Source organism: Helianthus annuus, chromosome 9 (assembly GCF_002127325.2).
Source record: "Helianthus annuus cultivar XRQ/B chromosome 9, HanXRQr2.0-SUNRISE, whole genome shotgun sequence".
Taxonomy (NCBI): Eukaryota; Viridiplantae; Streptophyta; class Magnoliopsida; order Asterales; family Asteraceae; genus Helianthus; species Helianthus annuus.
The window spans coordinates 14,877,726-14,898,557 of NC_035441.2; the positions used below are offsets into that span (position 1 = coordinate 14,877,726).

The 20,832-nt window shown below is 38.9% G+C and overlaps 1 protein-coding gene across 1 annotated transcript in view; it reads left to right on the forward strand.

The window, feature by feature from the left end:
* LOC110877199 (disease resistance protein RPV1-like) overlaps positions 1–20,832 on the forward strand; it is a 188,679-nt gene that overhangs the window by 90,082 nt on the left and 77,765 nt on the right. The window contains exon 2 of the mRNA XM_035977340.1: positions 766–854. Within this exon, the coding sequence (XP_035833233.1) occupies positions 766–854 (89 nt within the window). The remainder of the gene's footprint in view (positions 1–765; positions 855–20,832) is intronic.

Below are 20,832 nucleotides of genomic sequence, written 5' to 3' on the forward strand. Positions count from 1 at the left end.
TTAACCACCCCCTCCCCTAACTTCCTATTATTTTCGTTGAAATTTCAGATTATGAAAATCTTATCTTTTTTCTTAACCAAATAAGAGGCTGTAGGCTGTCCACGTAATTGCATGTACTTTTTCTGCTTTCCAAACAAAATATCTAACTCCTCCTCCTGATGGTTCTTCATCTATTTTTCCATTCAGCTCACTACACTAAACATTCCACCAATTAATCAATATTTCATTCCATTCCATTCGATCCTTTAATCATACATTTCATTCAATGGCTTCTACTTCATCAGTTCCAAAAAGCTTCAAGTAGGATGTCTTCTTGAGTTTCCGGGGTGAAGACACCCGCAAAACCTTTGTTGATCATCTCTATGTTGCTCTTGTGAATAAAGGCATTATTACTTACAAAGATGATGAAACAATCGACAAAGGTGAAAGGATCAAGGAGCAGCTCATGAGATCCATACAAGACTCCAGATTTTACATAATTGTATTCTCTAAGAACTATGCGTCTTCATCGTGGTGCTTAGACGAGCTTGTGGAGATTATCAAGTGCCAGAAGACAGGCGAGCATACTGCTTACCCCATCTTCTATGATGTGGAACCCACCGACCAACTGATGTGGGTCAGTTGGGGAAGCCTTTGAACAATTCACAAGGAAGAGGAAGAGGACGCTGGAAGATGTAGATCCGGTAACATCTTTATCACTGTGTTTGTATTTGTTCACTGAAATGATTTGTTAATACTAAGAAAGTTTTGCACTTTGGCAAATAGGAAAAGGAAAATGATGTTGGAAGATGGAAAAATGCTCTAAAAGAAGCAGCCGACCTCGCTGGGATGGAGTTGAAAAACACTTTCAACGGGTATTCTTCACTCTCGTTTCTTTCTAATTTGTTTTTAATTGGGACATCCATGTCATCTAAGGTTTCATGTGGGATTATAAGTAATTTAGGCGGATCTTTTGTAACACACAGGCATGAAGCAAAATTGTTCTAGACGTTTCACTAAAGCTACATCTCATTGACTTGAGCGTCGATAGGAAGTTAGTAGGCATGGAGACCCGAATAAGGGACACAATTTCATCTTTGGAACTTGATTTAGATGACGTTCGGATGATAGGGATCAAGGGGATAGGCGGTGGTGGGAAGACCACTTTGGCGAGAGTTATTTTTGATCATATATCCATCTGGTTTGAAGGTAAGAGCTTTGTTGAAGATGTCAGACAAGTTTCAAAAGGCTCTTTTTATGGGTTGAAGGATTTGCAAAAACAGATCCTTTTATCTGTGTTAAATGATCAAACCATTGTTGTAGCTGGTGTTTCTGACGGGAAAAGGATGATGCCTAATAGAAAGTTTCTTGTAGTTCTAGATGATGTGGATGATATAGACCAGCTTGAAGCATTAGCAGGTGAGCCTACCTGGTTTAAGCCGAGAAGTAGAATCATCATCACCACAAGAGATGAGCAAGTGCTAGTAGCACAACAAGTGAATGTTATTCATGATGTCAATCTGTTATTAGATGAGGAAGCAATTTGCCTCTTTAGTAGGTATGCATTTGGGAGTGAAATTCCAGATCAAGGGTATGAAGAGCTATTAAGAAAAGTTGTACGTTATGCTGCCGGTCTTCCCTTAACAATCAAAGTTTTGGGTTCACATCTTTGTGGTAGAACTAAGCATGAATGGGTAGACACCATTGAAAGACTAAAAACAATTCCATCGGAGAAAACTTTGAAAAGATTGGTACTAAGCTATAATGGCCTAAAGAATGATGAGAAAGAAATATTCTTAGATGTTGTATGCATACTGAAAGGTGAATGGAAACACGTGGCAATAAGAATACTTGAAAGTTGTGGGTTTAATGCTCATATTGGTTTAAGAGTTCTTGAGCAGAAATATTTGATAACTGATGATCACCATTTGCGTTTCCATGACCATATAGAAGAAATGGGCTGGAATATTATTCGCAGTTTGCACCCTCTTGAGCCTAGCAAGCATAGCCGATTATGGATCAAAGAGGAAATTGAAGATATGTTGGTTAATGAATTGGTAAAGTTCAAGTTTATATGAATGGAAACTAGAACATTTTTATTTGTTTTGACCAAAATTTCATATATGTTTTTTACAGGGTACTGAAGCAACAAGAAGTATTATACTTAAACACACAAGTCTCCAACCAACAACTATTAACTATTATGAGAGGTCTTAGGAAAATGAGGGAACTTAGATTTCTTTCGGTGCATAAAGGAGATATAGTATGGGCTATTGATGAAGTTAGCCAATACTTACCGGATGCTTTACAATCACTATATTGGCTTCAATACCCTTTTCGGTCTTTACCTCAAACGTTTCAAGCAAACAAGCTCGTTAACCTTGAGATGGCTGAGAGCAATGTATCTGAACTTTGGGAAGGAGGTAGAATAATGGTTGATCTGTTGTTTTGCATCATGCATTATAATATTATAATTTATTTCGTCATTACACTAATATTTTTTTCTTTTCTGATGATAGGTTCTAAATAAGATAAGATTCATTGACCTCAGATATTCAAAGTTAGAAACCTTTGACCTTAGTATGACTCCAAATCTCGAAAGGTTAGATCTGAAAGGATGTTGTGACTTTTTCAAACTACACATCCCCGTTGAATGTCCAAAGCTCAAATTCCTCGATCTTAGTAGTTCTAAGGTGAGTAACCTTAACCTTAGGATGACTCCACACCTTGAGGTATTATATATCGATGGATGTAAAGAATTAGTAGAACTCCACTTGCCCGTTGATCAATCTTTGAATCTCAAATCCATAGATCTCAGTGGTTCCAAGGTGAGTAAACATAACCTTGGGATGACTCCACATCTCGAGGAGTTACATCTTGAAGGATGTAATGATTTTGTAGAACTCTACATGCCTGTTGAATGTCCAAAGCTCAAATTCCTCTACTTCAGTTGTTCCAAGGTGAGTAAACTTAACCTTGGGATGACTCCACATCTCAAGGAGTTACATCTTGAAGGATGTAATGATTTTGTAGAACTCCACATGCCTGTTGAATGTCCAAAGCTCAAATTCATATATCTCAGTGGTTCCAAGGTGAGTAAACATAACCTTGGGATGACTCCACATTTCGAGGAGTTACATCTTGAAGGATGTAATGATTTTGTAGAACTCCACATGCCTGTTGAATGTCCAAAGCTCAAATTCATATATCTCACTGGTTCAGAGATGAGTAAACTTAACCTTGGGATGACTCCACATCTCGAGGAGTTAAATCTTAGCGGATGTAATGAATTTGTAGAACTCCACATGCCTATTGAATGTCCAAAGCTCAAATTCCTCTACCTCAGTGGTTCCAAGGTGAGTAAACATAACCTTGGGATGACTCCACATCTCGAGGAGTTACATCTTGAAGGATGTAATGATTTTGTAGAACTCTACATGCCTGTTGAATGTCCAAAGCTCAAATTCCTCAACTTCAGTGGTTCCAAGGTGAGTAAACTTAACCTTGGGATGACTCCACATCTCGTGGAGTTACATCATGAAGGATGTAATGATTTTGTAGAACTCCACATGCCTGTTGAATGTCCAAAGCCCAAATTCATATATCTCACTGGTTCCAAGGTGAGTAAACTTAACTTTGGGATGACTCCACATCTCGAGGAGTTAAATCTTAGCGGATGTAATAAATTTGTAGAACTCCACATGCCTGTTGAATGTCCAAAGCTCAAATTTCTCAACCTCAAAGGTTCTAAGGTAAGTATTCATAACCTTGGGATGACTCCACATCTCGAGGAGTTAAATCTTAGCGGATGTAATGAATTTGTAGAACTTTACTCACATGTTGACTGTCTAAACATCAAATCCCTCGATCTTAGTGGTTCTAAGGAGTGTAACCTTAACCTCGGGATTACTCCAAATCTCGAAAACTTGAATCTTAAAGGATGCTATAACTTTGTAGAACTCCACATGCCCGTTGGATGTCCAGAACTCCAATTCCTCTGCCTTGGTGGTTCTAAGGTAAGTAAGCTTAATCTCGAGATGACTCCACATCTCAAGGAGTTAGATCTTGAAGGATGTTATTACCTTCAAGAAATTCACGCTCCCGTGGGTTGTTTAAAAAATCTTGTCTACTTTAACTTTAACGGTTGCTCAAGGTTTAAACATTTTGTTGTTAACAAATGGAATAAAGTACATTATCCTTATGATGTAGTTAGACTGAACCTAATTGCGGAGTCCCTAGATAGACGCCCACTGCATCAAGAAAGTAATTTGCCCAAGTTTCAGTTTAATTGTATATATTGGGAACCTCTACCCTCATCGAGTGGAAATATTGAGAAGCTTATATCATTTGGTCGAGTTGTTTTCAACAAGCATTTGTAGTTTACAACATTTAAGAGAGCTCACTCTTATAGGCAGTATTTCGGAGGTGCCCAACGATCTGTACCAATTACAAAGTCTAGAGAAGCTACGTTTGTCGATGAAAGAGATTAAGTATCTTCCGGATAGCATTTGTATGTTGAAACGTTTGAAATCACTCGACTTATTTGATTGTAGATCCTTACAAGATATCCCAGACTGTATCCGTAAGATGAAACGCTTGAATAGGTTAGATATAGAAGGTGCAGGCATAATCGGTCTTCCTTACAGCATTTTTCAATTGAAAGGTCTGCGTATTACAACGTCTAGGGGGCAGCTTGAGTCGTGTGGTTTTACTAATATAATCTCAGGATCCAGAGAGTGCTATGTACAGTTGTGAATAACAGGGACATTCTATTAGTAAGTTGGGATTCAAGAAGAAGTATTCAAAGTGTCTTTGAATATTTATGTTTCTGATTTACAGAATGTAACATGTTAACCGATTACCGAAGAAAAAATGGTTACTTGTAGTTAACTGACTGACTAAACCAATCGCTTGAACAACCCGCAACGCATAACCTACACCTTTTGATCGTGGTTCTGTTGGAGGATAAAATCAACACTGCACAGTAGTAAGTCCCATAGCATGTTAATTATTGGTTGATGCTGTTACATCCAAATAGGGTTGTTCATGAGACAAGCCGAGTCAGTGCAAGCTCGGGCTCGGCTTGGATTTGAAACCGAGCTGAAAATCTAAGCACGGACTTGGCTTGGTTTTAAACCGAGCTGGCACAGCCTTGCTTGGTTTGGCTAGATTTTATAAAGAAAAATTAATACATAACTCTTAGAATTCAGTAGTCTAAAGTATTATTGAATTAACACAAATAAGGTTTAGATTTCAATGGAATAATATATTATAGCATGATAATTAACCTTCAAATATATCATAGATATCAAATTACACTCCTAAATACATGTAAATAATAATCAGTTTTTTTTTTTGTAATATATTATAATGTTTATAATATTAAAATATTTACAAGTAAAATAAGCCGAGCCGAGCGACCAACCGAGCCAATTCGGCTCCTTACGAGCCGAGCCGAGCTAGGCTCACTTTCTAACCGAGCCGGGCCGGCTTGGCTCCTTTTAAAACCAAGCCATATCGAGCAAGCTTTTTCCGAGCTAAATCCAAGTGAGCTCCAAGCCGCAAGCTTTTTGGACTGCCCTACATCCGAATATTACTTTATGAGACCAAAACAACATATAAGTGAGTGTGTCAAGCACCTTCTTTATGATAGATTTATTGTATATACCAACTAGGTTATAACCCAGAAATTTTCCGGGTAGGAAAATTTAGTTTACAACAAATAAAACTATAAAAATAACACTTTTAACATCTAAAGTATCATCTTTCCGTTTTCTCCACCATAAATTTTTAATTCGGTTTCATAAACTTTTTCTTGTTGTAAAGAGCCATAAAAACATACAAAAGCAAGAAAATATATTAATCATGTATATTTTTTTAGTATAACGAATTATTTTTAAAAAATTTGTATATACGTATAGACAATACCTCACTGTCACTTCACACTCTAAATCAAACTGTTTTGACCCAACTCATACCTATTCCCAACCTTGCCCCACCCACATCAGCTACAACAAAAAACATCAACAAAAAAAATACATGTTTGGATTCTTATATTATGATACAATGACACCTACATCAGCTACAACAAAAAACAAAACCATCTAACACTAAATCCAACCCAGATGGCTCAGTTCGTTAAAAAAAAATCCGCGAAACATTAATATATATTACTCAATGGAAAATACATGAGAATCTGTTGGTGGAAGTAAGATAGTTGGTGGCTATACAAGTCAACAATCTAAATTCAATATAATCCCTTCCATCAATAATATGAAGTATATAAATCAAATAATGTATTCAACACGTGAACACCTACGCAACCATCAATTAATTAAATGAGCAGTTGAGCAACTTCGAAGGCCATTAACCAGTAAAAACCCAAAATGACATTAAAGTTATAGTTTTCAATCATTTTTTTTCCTTTGTAGACTTTTGATTTAAGATCTATCTAAGATTGTGATTCGCTCAGTTCTCGATCATAATCTGCATAAGAACAAACAATATCAACATTCAAAAACAAAAAAGATTCAATTAATCCAACAAATTGTTTTGCATTAATCACCTGTAAATAAACAACTATAAATAAAAAAAATAAAAAGTTGAAGGTTGCATGTGCAGAGGATTAGAAGTGGCTCCAACAGTTCAACATCTAATTGCACTATCACCTTGATTACTATTTCAGCAAATAAAATACAACTGAAATTGTATGTAAGTAGGACAACAATGAAAAAAAATGTAATAAAGTCACTAATCATGATGCCACAGTTTTTACTATATACTGAACTTGTATCCGAATTAACTAAGAAAAAAAAGTAAGGTACCTCACAAACGTAAGAGCCCTAAAGCAACCCATAAATTTAATTTTGTAATTAACTAACATCACTTACCCCTAAATTTAATTTTGTTAAAATAAGATAATTAAGGGCACTGTTGATGCAACAAATACAAGACCAAGGCCTGTAGCGACATCTCTGGGTAAAAGGGTTCAGGGGTTCGATTAGCCTAACGCAGGTCGTGGGGTCCCTCCACGTTTGCAAAACGTAGAGAGAGGTTCACTAGTAATGTTATTGTTCTTCGCTAATTCTAAGCTGAAAAGGTTCTAGCCCAGAATGTGATCGCGGAAGTTGTATTTTGTGAGCGAAGAAGAGAACTTGTAATGAACAAGTTCTTGAGGGAGAAGAGAGAGATCAGAAGTTCATGTGAGATTACAACTGATCTGGAGTGTGTTGAATGCTAGACCTGACTTATGTTTTATAGGGAAAGGCATCTCCCAAAGGAGAAGCTCTAGACTAGTGAACCATGCTTGCAGTGGAGGACTTACCCATTTAGGGGTTGAAGGGTTTGGACCTGCGGGTAAAAGAGTGTGCTCTGTGCACATGTTCTCTTTTACAGCTGTGAGAAGGCTGGGCAAGCAACCAGTGAAGTGATGGTTTACTGTTCACGTCCTTTTTGCTGCTTACCCAAGTTCGCGCGTATTGAACCTCTCAACCTTTTAACCTTTTAAGCTGTTATGTATATTAGCCATTTTATTGAGATTTGGGCTACCCCCGTCATCAGCCCCCCAAGTCAGAGGTGTTTGGGATGTAAGCTCAAATGCTTCTGACTTTTACACATTATTTTTTATTGCTTAAAGGCTTCAAGGCTTTAAGGCGTTTGAGTTTTGAGATTTGAATTTCAGAATGATAGTAGATGTGGTAGGCTTCAAGGTTTTAAGGCTTGAAGGTTTTAAGGCTTGAAGGCTTAAACTTGTCTTACTCAAGAGGAAGTTGAGGCTTTTTGTAAAGAATAGGGGGTCGATCTAAAGTTTAATCCGGTGGTTCTGGGTTTTGGCAAATCGATCGATTAGTGTCCCGTTGGTTCCATTGCTCTTTATTGCTGAGTATTCCAACTTGCGTCATCCGTTTTCAGTCTTTGTTCTGAATGTTTTAGAGTATTATCATGTGTCGTTTGGTCAGTTACACCCTTAAGGTCTTGCTAGGGTTTTACACTTTGAGGTCTTGTGATATGGTATGACCCATCGTTGCTGTTTCGGTGTTTCTTACGGTTGACCAAGAACGGCGATTTTTTTACCTTTGAAACATCTCAGGTTGATGTGTGTTTAATTTCGCCTATGGTTACTACCCTTGGTTCTTTGAAGGACCGATTTTTCTGGATATCAGAGTCCATTGTTCCTTTCAGGCTTGTTTGGAGGCATCCTTATGTTGTTTTGAATGAGCTTGAACCTTTCAAACACGAGATAGATGGTTGTTGAAGTTTATTAGGGGGTGTCCTTCCAGGCTTTGTCCCTTTCCCGAACATCTTTTAGTGTTGGTGGATGTTAGCAAGTTGTGGGACAAGCCGGATCGTGACCCTGTGCTCGTGAGAGATGATCAAGGTATGATATTTTGTATTTTCTGCTTATGTTATATTTTATTTGTTGCAGTTATGTTTGCCTTAGACTTTATCAAGAGCGATGACACATCTAATGTTGTGTTTGGAGATGCCGAGGCTACAACCGGCGAAGATGTTGTTGTTAGGGGCACTGAACATAGGTTCGAGGGTTCAGGCTATGTGAACGTTCCCAATGTCAAGGGCTTTACTAGGGTCGGTGCTTCCAAGGCTTCTACCCATTGTTTAACCCGCCATATGTTAAAGAGAGCTGACCAACTATCGGCCTCCGAGCCAGTGCAACCGAGTGATGATATAGAGGCTTCGGACGATTTGGAAGTTGGGGTTGATAGAACATAAAAAAAGATAAGGAGTTGCCATTGGTGATTGGTAAGGAGAGTAAAGCAGCGAGTAAGAAGGTTGTAAGCTTGAAGGGTTTCGGGAAAGGTGGTGAAGGTTCCACCAATGTTAATCCCGAAGAGGTTTATGTGCCGGATTGGAAGGTCACAGTTGGTGACAGCTTCATGTCTTCATCCGTTTGTGAGGATGTTTTTACCCATTTTGTTCCTCCTACTGTTCGAGGTTCTTGCTCGTCTATAGACAATGAACTATTGATTTCGAAAATGATGATGGGTGCTTGCAACCTTGTTGCCTTGCTTCTAGAGGATGTATCCCGATTTCGCAAAAGGATGCAAGAATATGAAGTATTTTCGAAGAAGAGGGATAATATGAAAGCTTCAATGGTTGCTTTGAAAGAAACTGAGGGCTACACTGAGAAGGAGAAAGCATTGATGTTTGAAAATTTGAGGAGTTTTCTTCCCACACAAGACTGATATGGTTGAGATGGAAAAACGCTTGGAGGCTGACGAGGTTCAAGTCTGGGTCGATAAGGCTGCCTTGTAGGTTGAGAAAGAAGGGTTAAAGGCTTCATTTGCCCAGGAAACTAGTGATAATAAATGGCTCATTGAGCATGGATTCCAGCAAGTGGTTAACTATCTTCTCCATTCATCGGAGTTCAAAAAGGTCTTGGGTGATGTGTACACCGAGCTTCTTGCTCATGGGAGACACCAAGGTTTGTTTGCTGGTTACAAAGCTTTGTGAGCCTGGGGAGACTCAGGAAAAGTCTTCTCTTTTTCAACCCAAAGCCTTTGAAGTCTTCAAGGAAACTGTTTTGAAGGTAGGGCGTATTATTTACCCTTAAGTGGGTGAAGTCTCCAAGTGTTTTGGTGAACCTTTGCCTGCCTTATAGGAGCTAAAACCCAAGGGCCTTAATGAGGCTGTTTGTAATAAAGTGTTGAAGTCCCTCTTGAAGAAACGTCCTTGCTTTGGATATAGCGAGGAAACGTGTTCTGAAGGTGGTGAGGGCTTAAAGGGTTCAAGCCTTGAAGCCTCTGAGGTAGCGGGTGCAGCAGGGAGGAAAAAGAGAAAGGCTTAAAAAGACCCAAGATAATGGAGGCTCGAAGAAGGATGATGCAGCAAAGTCTACCATCCCTGACGTTGCTAGGTGAAGAAGAGGCCTTAATTCATAGCTTTCTTAGCATGTCAAACAATGTTATGGGTTGTTTTTTGAACATCTTTTTATTTTAAAGGAACCGTCTAGATCCCTTAGTGGTTAAAGCCTTGAAGGCTTGTGGACAATGTTTTATGTTTGATGGCCAGTATGGCCCTTGCTATCTTTAACTTATCTTGCTATGTTGTTCTATTTATTCCCTTGCGTTTTCATTGATTTTGCATGTTGTCTTTGTTTTGGGTGGTGCATCTTATGTTATTTATACCTTAAAGGGTTCAGTGCTGCAGTCACTTAGCCTTAGGATATTTTTAACAAGAAGATACAACCTCTATCCTATGTATGACATTCACTTAGAGTCTTTTTGGTTCGTAAGCCAATGTTGGGGCTTAAGGAACATTTGGTGTAGGCTGTTCAAACCCGTCTATGAGACATGATTTTTAAGATTTCTATGAGTCTCATGGAGTTGTATTGATTTAGGAACTCACCCCTTATATAGGTCCATTCAACCCTTGAACCTATTGAGCGATGTGGCCTGGGAGCTCATCCCCTTACATGGCCCTTGCCATGGAGTTTCTTGCTAGGTTCTCAACCTGATTATAGGATAGAAAGACAAATTTCAATTCATCGTTCATTTATTTCAAAGTAATTCGATTACTAGGGGAATAGAACAACTTTTTGGAACTATTTGTAACACGTTTTGGTTAAACATGTAACCTTTCAAGGTTTTTGCCATCCCATTGGCGGGGAAGCTTTTTGCCTTGCGGGCCTGCCAGCTTGTATGATCCCCCTTTGTGGGCTTTAAGGATAGTGTATGGCCCTTCCTACCTAGGACCATGCTTTCCTTGGCTTTCTTTCTTGCTGGCCTCATTGTTTCGAAGCACAAGGTCCTCGGGCTTAAAGCGTTCATGCTTCTCCCGTGTATTGTATATGATTCTATGTTTTGCTTGTACCTTGCTTTTTGTATGGCTGCTTAATCACGAGCCTCTTCGAGGAGTTTCAAATTCAACATCGTCTCTTTCTTATTTGGCTTGAGGTCGATGTTAATTGTTCTTTGTGTTATTGCTCCGATTTCAACTAGGATTACAGCCTCTGATCCAAACACTAGGCTGTAGGGTATTTTCTTTGTGGCTCGTTTTCTCGGTTGTTTGAATTTCCAATAGCACATTAGGAAGCTATTCGAGCCCGTTGTTGTCGTATCTTCCTAATCGAGATTTAATCCCTTCAACAATGTTGTGGTTTGTTCTTTTGATCTGGTCGTTTGATTGGGGATAAGCTACCGAGCTGAATGAGTTATTCTGAACTCCTTGCACCAGGAGCTAGAAGGTTTCTCGGCAAACTATTTCCAGTTATCCATGACTAGTACCCCTGGGAGCCCAAAACGATAGATTATGCTTTCGAAATCAATGACATGTTTCCCTGAGATTTTTGCCAATGGTTTTACTTCTGGTCACTTGGTGAAGTAATTCACGGTTACCAATAAGAACTTGACTCCTCATTTGGCTAGTGGGGATGGACCAGCAATGTCTATACCCCACTTGTGAAATGGCCAAGCCAAGGAGATGGGAACGGGGTCATGTTTGGGGCTTTTGGGTACCGGAGCATGTAACTGAGAAGTTTCACATTTTCGCAGTTGTTCGGAGGTATCTCGATGCATGGAAGGCCAAAAGTGTTCGAGATTCATCAATTTTGACACTACCGATTTTGGGCCACAATGAGCTCCACATATCCCTTCGTGAACCTCTTTGATCAGATATTGGCTTTGTTTTGGGCCAACGCATCGAAGTAGTGGTGCAAGGTATCCTTTTTTCTAAAGGATGTATCCTTGTAACACATACTGCCTTGACTTGATACGAACCCTTTCAGCCCTAGTCTGGTCATTAGGTAATTCATCGTTTTTTGGGAACTTTTCAATGGGAGTCATCCAATTTGGCCCTTCTTCGGTGATCACATCTTGAAACTCGTGTTTTTTTGGATGGATGGTATTTTTAATACCTCAACTAGTATCTTCTTGGTGAGATGTGCAAACGTAAGAGATGCAGGCTTGCTTACTGCATCAGCTCTCTTGTTTTGAGATCTTGGAATTTATTTTATGGCACATGTTTGAAATGTGTTAATCGATTCCTTTGATTTATTTTGGTACTTATTCATGTTGGGTTCTTTTTCTATGTAGATGTTATTGTCTAAGCTTGAGAGAGTCTGTGAGGACTTGAAGCCTTTTGACACCCATATTTTTTGCAAGCTTGAGCCTAGCAATCAATGCTTCATACTCAGCTTCGTTGTTTGTAGTCTGAAATTCAAGACGAAAGACATACGTGAATTCCACTTCGTTGGGATCAATTAGAACTAGCCCTGCTCCTGACCCTTCAATGCTGGAAGCTTTGTCGGTAAAGAGCTTCCAGGTATCAGGGTTGGATGGTTCAGCTGCAGTTGTATTAACTTCTGTTATGGCTTCTTTAGGGACTTACAAGATGAAGTCAGCCAAGATTTGAGCTTTGACAACTTTTCTCGGGACATGGGTGATTTTGTGTTCACCTAGTTTCACAACTCATTTGGCTAATCGTCCGGAATTTTCTTGTTTTCAAGCACATTCTTAATTGGTTAGTCAATGATCACTTGTATCGGGTGTGACTGAAAGTACCTTCGAAGCCTTCTAGCCGTTTAGAATAGGGCTAGAGCAAATTTTTTTTAAAAGAAGAATATTTGATTTCTGCTAATTTTGAAGTTTTGAAAGAGTAAACGGGTATCTGAACTTTGTTTCGTTCAAAGATTAGAGCCGTACGTATGGTATTTTCAGCAATCGAAAGGTGGATAGAGGTCGTTCCTCCTGTTTCTGGAGCCGAAATGGCTGGGAGTGAAGCCAAGTGTTGCTTCATTTGATAGAAGGCTTCCTTTTGAGGTAAAACGCTTCAAAGCTGTAAGCTTTCCATTGAAAGACTTTCTTGTTAGCACATCCTTTGAGGGTTGGCTTTTATGCTTTGTTTCCCCATGATGTGCCCTAAAAACGAGCACTTGACTGGATTAAGCTTTCATGTTTATCTTTCTCGAGGTTTGGAAGGTTTCTTGTATGTCATCGAGCATTTGGTATTCCGTTTTGCTCTTGATCACCAGATCGTCAACATAGGCTTCGATGTTCTTGTCGATTTGTCCGGTAAATGTTTTGTCAACCTGACGTTGATAAGTGGCATCTGCATTTCTTAAATCAAAAGGCTTTTTTTTATAGCAAGATATACCTTTATCAGTGTGGAATGTGGTTTTTTCATCTTCTTCTTTCACTAGGATCTGATGGTAACCCTTTTAGCCGTCAAGAAAACACTTGAGCGAGTTACCCTTGAGATCTATCTCGATCAGCGAGTAGCAATGCTTTTTTTTAGTCTTTAAAATCGATATACATTCCCCGAGACTTGTCGGGTTTTCGAACCATTACGGGATTGGCCACCCATGATTGATACTTGACCTCTCGAAGGATTCCGGCTAGAACAAGCTTTTCCATCTTTTGTATAATGGGCTTATTATCAGATGGGATCCATAACTCATATTTCAACAATGCTATGAGGGATGCCGGTTGTATCTTTGGGGCATCAAGCGAATACATAGTGCAATAGCAGCTTTTCAAGGTATGAGAGGGATTCATTGGAAAGGTTAGTGTTTACCCTTATCCCCTGTTGAGGATATTTTGGGTTTATGTCCAACCCTTGTTCATCGTTTTCGTCCTTTCTTGAGCTTTCCCTTTCAACCACAAAAGCTTCTTGGGTAGGTTGAAAGGTTGCTATCCCTTTTTCAGTTGGAAACTTCACAGTACCTTGACCAATTAAAACTGCCATTCCGAACACAATTTGCCCTGGCCTTCCTATGATGATATCATAGTTGGAAGGGATATTGATAACCAGAAAAGTGAGTTGTTCGGTTCGTCCCTTTGTTCTTTCGCTTAACAAACATTAAGGGTTATTTGGCCTAATGGCTTGATAGGTATGTCTGCGATGCCTTCGATGGAGGATTTAGACTGTTGAAGCTTTGAACACTCATTGTCGCTGAGAGGGTTAAAGCGTTTCAAGCTTTTCATCAGCTGAGAGGGTTAAAGCATTTCTCAAGCATGATTTTGGTGGTTGCACCAGTGTCAATGTAAGCCTTTTGTATCTAGATGGTTCCAATGTTGGATTTCATCACGAGAGGGTTTGAAAGCAACTCTCCTTTTAGGGGTGGGAAGCAAACATATTGATATTCCCATGCCTTGAAATGATGGCGTTTGTGGGAAGTTTTGTTTTCAAGGTCGACCATGTTCACTTCCTACTCTTTTTTTTAATCATCTTGTTCTTAACCCCTTTAACCAAGTGAGCCAGTTCGGACTTGACGGCTTATTCGATCCTCTTTTTGGGTTGGAAGCAATCATTGGTATGGTGTGACCTTTCTATTCATGAAACTCACAATACTAGCTTGATTTTTCCAATATTTTGTTTTTTTTGACGAAGGTTGAGGAGGGCGGAAGCTGTGTTTTACTTCTTTGGTTGCCAAGAACTCTTGTGGAGTCTTGGTTAAGGCTGCAAAGTTTATGGTTTTTTCTCGGCTTGGAGGGTTCCGGCCTTCTGGAATCCGAACCTTTGAACCGTTTGCAATAAGAGCCATAATGGAAACTCCATTTAAGAGTTTTTTATATTTTATATATATATTCAGCTTATTCTCCTTGAATGTGGGCTTCAGCCCTTTTGAATGTTTCTTCAAGGGTTTTGGGCAGACATTTATTGAAGTATCTTGTGAAATATTTTGAATTTAGCATTCATGAACCCTGCAACCCTAATCTTTTCATTGGCGTAAGTTAAATCTTTCTTCTTGTAACTTTCGATGAAGTCTCTGAGACGTTCATCATCACGTTGTTTGGTCTGGAAGATTATCGTGGCGTCATTGACATGCCTCTATTGTTATATGGAACTTTTGCTAAGATCGTCAAAGGTCTGAACGCTTCGTCCAGGAAGGTCATTGAACTATATGCGTGAAAACCCTTCATGGGTTTGCATGAACATGAGACAACATTCGGAGTTGAGTCATTTTTCAATTCTTGTAGTTCCGGCGAAGATTTGGAGGTAGTCTTTAGTACCATGATGGCATCTTTATCTGGTTTTGAAACTTGTAATCAACGATTTGTTGGGAGAAGCAAGACAAGTTTGTTGGGCTTGTAGGGTTTTGAGAGGTCTTCTACTACCCTTGAAGCTGGGTAACCGCTTGAGGTACCCTGGTGAGTGGTTGGCACTTGGTTGATGAAATTAAGGTCAAAGCCTTGAAGGCTTTCTGTGTCATCATCCACTTTTCACGTGCTGCAAAGGAAATTTTTTCTATCATCCGTGTCGTCAGCTAGGGCATAAGGTTAAAGCCTTAAAGGCTTTCTGATGGTACTCATAAAAGATGTCATCATCTGTGTCATAAGGTTAAAGCCTTAAAGGCTTACTGTATAAGGCATTCCCATGGACGTGTTCATGACCATACCACGAGCCGAAGGCAGGGTGGCCATGGCTTGCTTTCACGAAGTAGCAATGGGAGGGGGAACACTTGAAGTTGGTGACTTACCATAATTGATCAAGAGTGGTTTTATGCCCCATAGGTGCACCGGTTGTAACGGGTTGGTAGGTAAATAAGGGAAAAGCGGTTGGACTTGGCCTCCCAAAACCTTAAAGGCTTGAGTGGTTGGTCTGCCACACTAGGACCAACTTCAAGGTAAGATGTGGCTGAACGTGAGCTGCTAAAAGGAAGAGATGAAGGGCCATGTGATAATGAGGGTTCAGATTCCTCATAATTTAGTCTTATTCTCACCCTTTTTTTTTTCTTTCTAAGCTCACATGCTAGTTGAGAAGAAATCTCCTTTGTAAGAAATTTCTAGCTACTCACTCGGGTGTTAGATCTATGTGTTCCGGTGTATGCATTACATTGATTTGAGTAGGTGCAACCTCTGACCGAGAAGGGGTTGGTGTTTGAAAAGAAGTGAACTCCGGGAACATATCCCGGTGGAGTACTTCCGGGAGTAGAAAGAAATGTAGATTTGACCGGGGAGATCCGACCGGAACTTGGTGTTAAATCGGTGTTGTTAGGAACCTGATTTACCTGACCGAGAGACTCGCTTTCAGACATGATGTAAAGAGAAAATGGAGCTACACAACTGGTCTTTAAGATAAAGTAAGCGGCGTAGCCCCACGGTGGGCGCCAACTTGTTGATGCAACAAATACAAGACCAAGGCCTGTAGCGACATCTCTGGGTAAAAGGGTTCAGGGGTTCGATTAGCCTAACGCAGGTCGTGGGGTCCCTCCACGTTTGCAAAATGTAGAGAGAGGTTCACTAGTAATGTTATTGTTCTTCGCTAATTCTAAGCTGAAAAGGTTCCAGCCCAGAATGTGATCGCGGAAGTTGTATTTTGTGAGCGAAGAAGAGAACTTGTAATGAACAAGTTCTTGAGGGAGAAGAGAGAGATCAGAAGTTCATGTGAGATTACAACTGATCTGGAGTGTGTTGAATGCTAGACCTGACTTATGTTTTATAGGGAAAGGCATCTCCCAAAGGAGAAGCTCTAGACTAGTGAACCATGCTTGCAGTGGAGGACTTACCCATTTAGGGGTTGAAGGGTTTGGACCTGCGGGTAAAAGAGTGTGCTCTGTGCACATGTTCTCTTTTACAGCTGTGAGAAGGCTGGGCAAGCAACCAGTGAAGTGATGGTTTACTGTTCACGTCCTTTTTGCTGCTTACCCAAGTTCGCGCGTATTGAACCTCTCAACCTTTTAACCTTTTAAGCTGTTATGTATATTAGCCATTTTATTGAGATTTGGGCTACCCCCGTCATCAGGCACTAAAAGCATATGAGTACACATTAAGCAACTGTTGACCCATCATTTCTAGCTAATCTTCTAAATTGGAACATAAAATAAAACATAAATTGACCCGCTAAATGTGTAGAAATTAGCAACTTTTATTTTTTAGCCTAACCATTGATAGAAGATAAGCAAATCTATAATATACTAAATCTATTGAGGAAAAGGAGACTTGCGAATATTATTTTGGCCTGCTACTCATCGATTGGAGCTACCTACATAATTTACACATTCACGCCACATCAAAAATTTAAATATCCAAAGTAACAGAAAAGGTTTAATAGTTCTAAACATACCTTTGCGATTAAGATCAGAATAACCGAGAGAAACGTAGTGTATGAACGTGTGTGACGGATCTGTAACTAACGCCGGAGATGGCAAATCCCACTCATTTGCAAATCCATGACCACGTAAAAATGACTACCTCTTGACGCGGTGGAACGACGGAGTTACAGCCAACCCACGGAACCTTGCCCCACCCACATCAGCTACAACAAAAAACATCAACCCAAAAATACATGTTTTGATTTAGTAGAACCTTATCAATTTGTTTCATGAAGAAGATTAAGATTTTATAAACAAATAAAGAAACCCAGACATAAATCAAGAATGAATACCACTGAAGTAAGTCAAGACAAAAAACTTAATCAAACCCAAATGAAATCGACCAAGTTGCATCCAACCACTATTTGTTGTTTGTAATTATTTTACTCTAAAATATCATACTACATAAAATATCCTTAACAAAGGGACACCATGAAGGTATAAAACGGTAAAATCTTCTTGATAAAAATATTTGTGCACCCAAATCCAAATGCTCAACCAAACATCATAGAACCCTAACAATTTTATCATAAATTTGTCACTAGCATGTACCCATTACAATCGAAATGAACCTCAGAAGAAGCCGCAGTCGAGAGACTCAAACGAGACGAATCTCAGCCCAGACTTATTATTCCAAAATCACACGATCTTCACAACCTTATAAGTAATCTGCAAAAAAAAAAAAAAAACAAAAAAAAAAACAAAAATAAAATCTCCACCTTTACCACGTTTAAACCAACTAATTCCATTTACCACGTTTAAACCAATCGCAGTTCCAATGATAATACCACCAAAGTAAATCATTCATTTTACAATCTCCACCTCCAGTCAACATTTTTAGGAGCTAATTAGTCAGTATGTTGCTTAAAAATAAAATCTTTAGCAAGTAAAAAAATAGATCATCAGTCCTAACAACTAAATCCAATTAATAAAACCATACAGTTGTCAACAACGTGGAAAAGAATAACAACCTGAGCTTCAAGTTTAGCAATATGAGCGATTAATGAACCATTATCCCTTCGTTTAATCGATTCTTAATCAAATCCTGCTTCACAAAGACGAACTCTCAACATGTTATGATCCATTCCCATACCTGAAATAGATCAATGTATGTTGTCAACAGCTATCAAAACACAAAATCCTCAAAACATGAATCAAAGTTGGCAAATAAAGAGCAAAGAAACAATACACATTGAATCGTTAAACATCACCAAATTCCTAAAATTTCAGATCAGATGGAGTTAATGAGCTAAGATGGAAACTACTTACATGGACACTCGATCTGGTCGGTAATTGCACCTCCCATCAGATCAGAAAACTGCATACTGAAATAGGGACCTTGGAACCGAGGCGAGAGACGGAGACCAGAGGTGAACACGCACGCATTACATACGCGAGGAGGTATTTATAATTTTTTTTATCTTTATGGTAGGTTCTATCATCTTTATTTAAACCATATTTCACCAAAAGCTCAAATGTAATCCCCCAGGTAACCAAGCGGACCTAAAAACCCAAAATCTCAAGTCACTGACTCCGAATAAAGCTAACATGGCAGAATCATCCACTTGAGCCACCAAGCGGACCTAAACCCAAAATTTCGCTTTATAACTCGAATCAAACAATATATTAAACTACCTAGAAATCTTGACACGTACCCAGCAAACATGGCAGAATCATCCACTTGAGCCACCACTTGATTAGTAAATCACCCTACCCACACAATTAAGTAAAAAATTAATAATAATAATAATCAGTATTTATGCACCAAATGCTGAAAAAGCACATTGTTTATTAGCGTTATAAATTCTTCAATAATGTTTTTATAATTGAATATTGTTTGAATATATATTGTTTGTCTTTTTTCGAGACGATATCAGAAGTGTCCTAAAACCAAGAGTGATACATATGACCAAGAATCAAACGGCGTTCATAAGCATATCTCAAAGAACGCTTCTCCCTACGTTTCTTCTCTATTGAAAATTTATTAGCTTACTGAAACACTATTAGTTTTCCATGACGAAATTGATTTGAGACGAACGCCCATTGACTTGACGAAATTTGATTCGCTTGAGATGGAACTGACGAAGATGCGGGTGCGGGAGATTCGGCCCTCGATGGCGATAAACCCGTGCTTCTATATTTGATCTCCGTATTAGATGGAATACCCCACTAGTCTGAACTCATTTTAGATGTATGACAATGAATACCTGCTCAAAAATCTTAGAACAAACTGTTAAGACTGATTAAAAATGCTTCTGTAAAAAAATAACAAGTATTGTCGACGAAGAATTGCGCGACGAAGTCTTGATTCTTCGTCAAAAGACAAACTGACGAAGACTGTGATTCTTCGTTAAAAGACCAAACGACGAAGATTGGTAGTTCGTCAAAGACACATATGACGAAGTATAAGATTCTTCGTCGATGACAATTTTGACGAAGAATGGGATAGTTCGTCACTATGAAAGTTCGTTGAGAAAGGTGTACAGACAAGTTGCGATATTTTGAGAAACCCAGTTAGATATTATCTTCTGACACAAACCTTTCAAGTGGCCAATTTGTCAAACTAAGATATTTTTACAACACAAAATCAAATCTTCCTTCTGACAAAAGAAGGTTCTATGGCCAACTTTGTCAAACAACACCTTACTTTTGAACCTCTTTTTCAACGTTTCATCATTTCAATGGTCAAGAAATTCAAACAATTAATATAATAAGTAACTTCAATAATTCATATAAATCAACAATGCAGATTCTAACTAAAAACCTAGAATATATGATGAAGAATGAAGAACAACTTATGAACTCAGAAGAGTTTATGAGTTTATCGGTGAAACTTATGAGTTTTCCGGTCACCGGAAAAATTTCTGATAACAATTTTTGCACAAAAGTTTACTCAAAACCAAATCTTAACATGGATAAATGAAATCTAACAAGGTTTTGTAAAAACTAACAACAAAAATGACAAGGTTTTCAAGAATTTTAAGATGATTTTCTAGAAAATAAGATTTTTCAAACTCAAAATCAACAACAAATCTGGACAAACTTTATAAAAATCTTTCAAAACACAAGAAACACAACTTGGTTTTAACAAGGAATCGAGCCAAGGCTCTCATACCAATTGTAGGTCCACCCGGAGGATCGAGTTAAACCTCTTCCCTGTTTTCCGACGAACCCGAGAGTGCGGAATCCAAACGGGTAAGTTAAACCAAGTTCGAACACGTAAACGACAAACACGAGACTCAACGATTAACACTCAATGTATTAATGCTTGAAACGGTTATAGTACAATGTTTACAAATACTCTCTGTAAACTCTCTCAGTGTGTGTTCTTTCTATCGTGTGCTCTCTAGTGTCATCCTTCTGTTGCTGTATATATACTACAGGTCTGGCGAAGTATTTGCAGCCGACGAAGCTTTGCGACGAACACTCTATGTGACGAAGATTGGAGTCTTCGTCACTATCACATCTCGAAGAAGATTGATCTTCGCCATAAGAATCTTTGCCACAAGTTCCATTGGATCTTCGTCACACTTGGCAATAAATCTTCTTCAGATGAACATGTATGTCCTTCATCACTTCGTCATGTTCTAAATAGAAAACAAACAGTTTATGAATTCATAAAATGAATTTACGTTCAATTCTATGTTGCATGGAATGATTAGATATCACATGACATCATCATGACATCATCATGGTGATGTCATGGTGATGTGGCGTCGGGAAGGTTCGCGGCTATTCGTGCTTCGCGTGTCGATCTCTGGAGCGTACGACGGAAGAATGTCGCAACGTCGGTATTGAGCTGA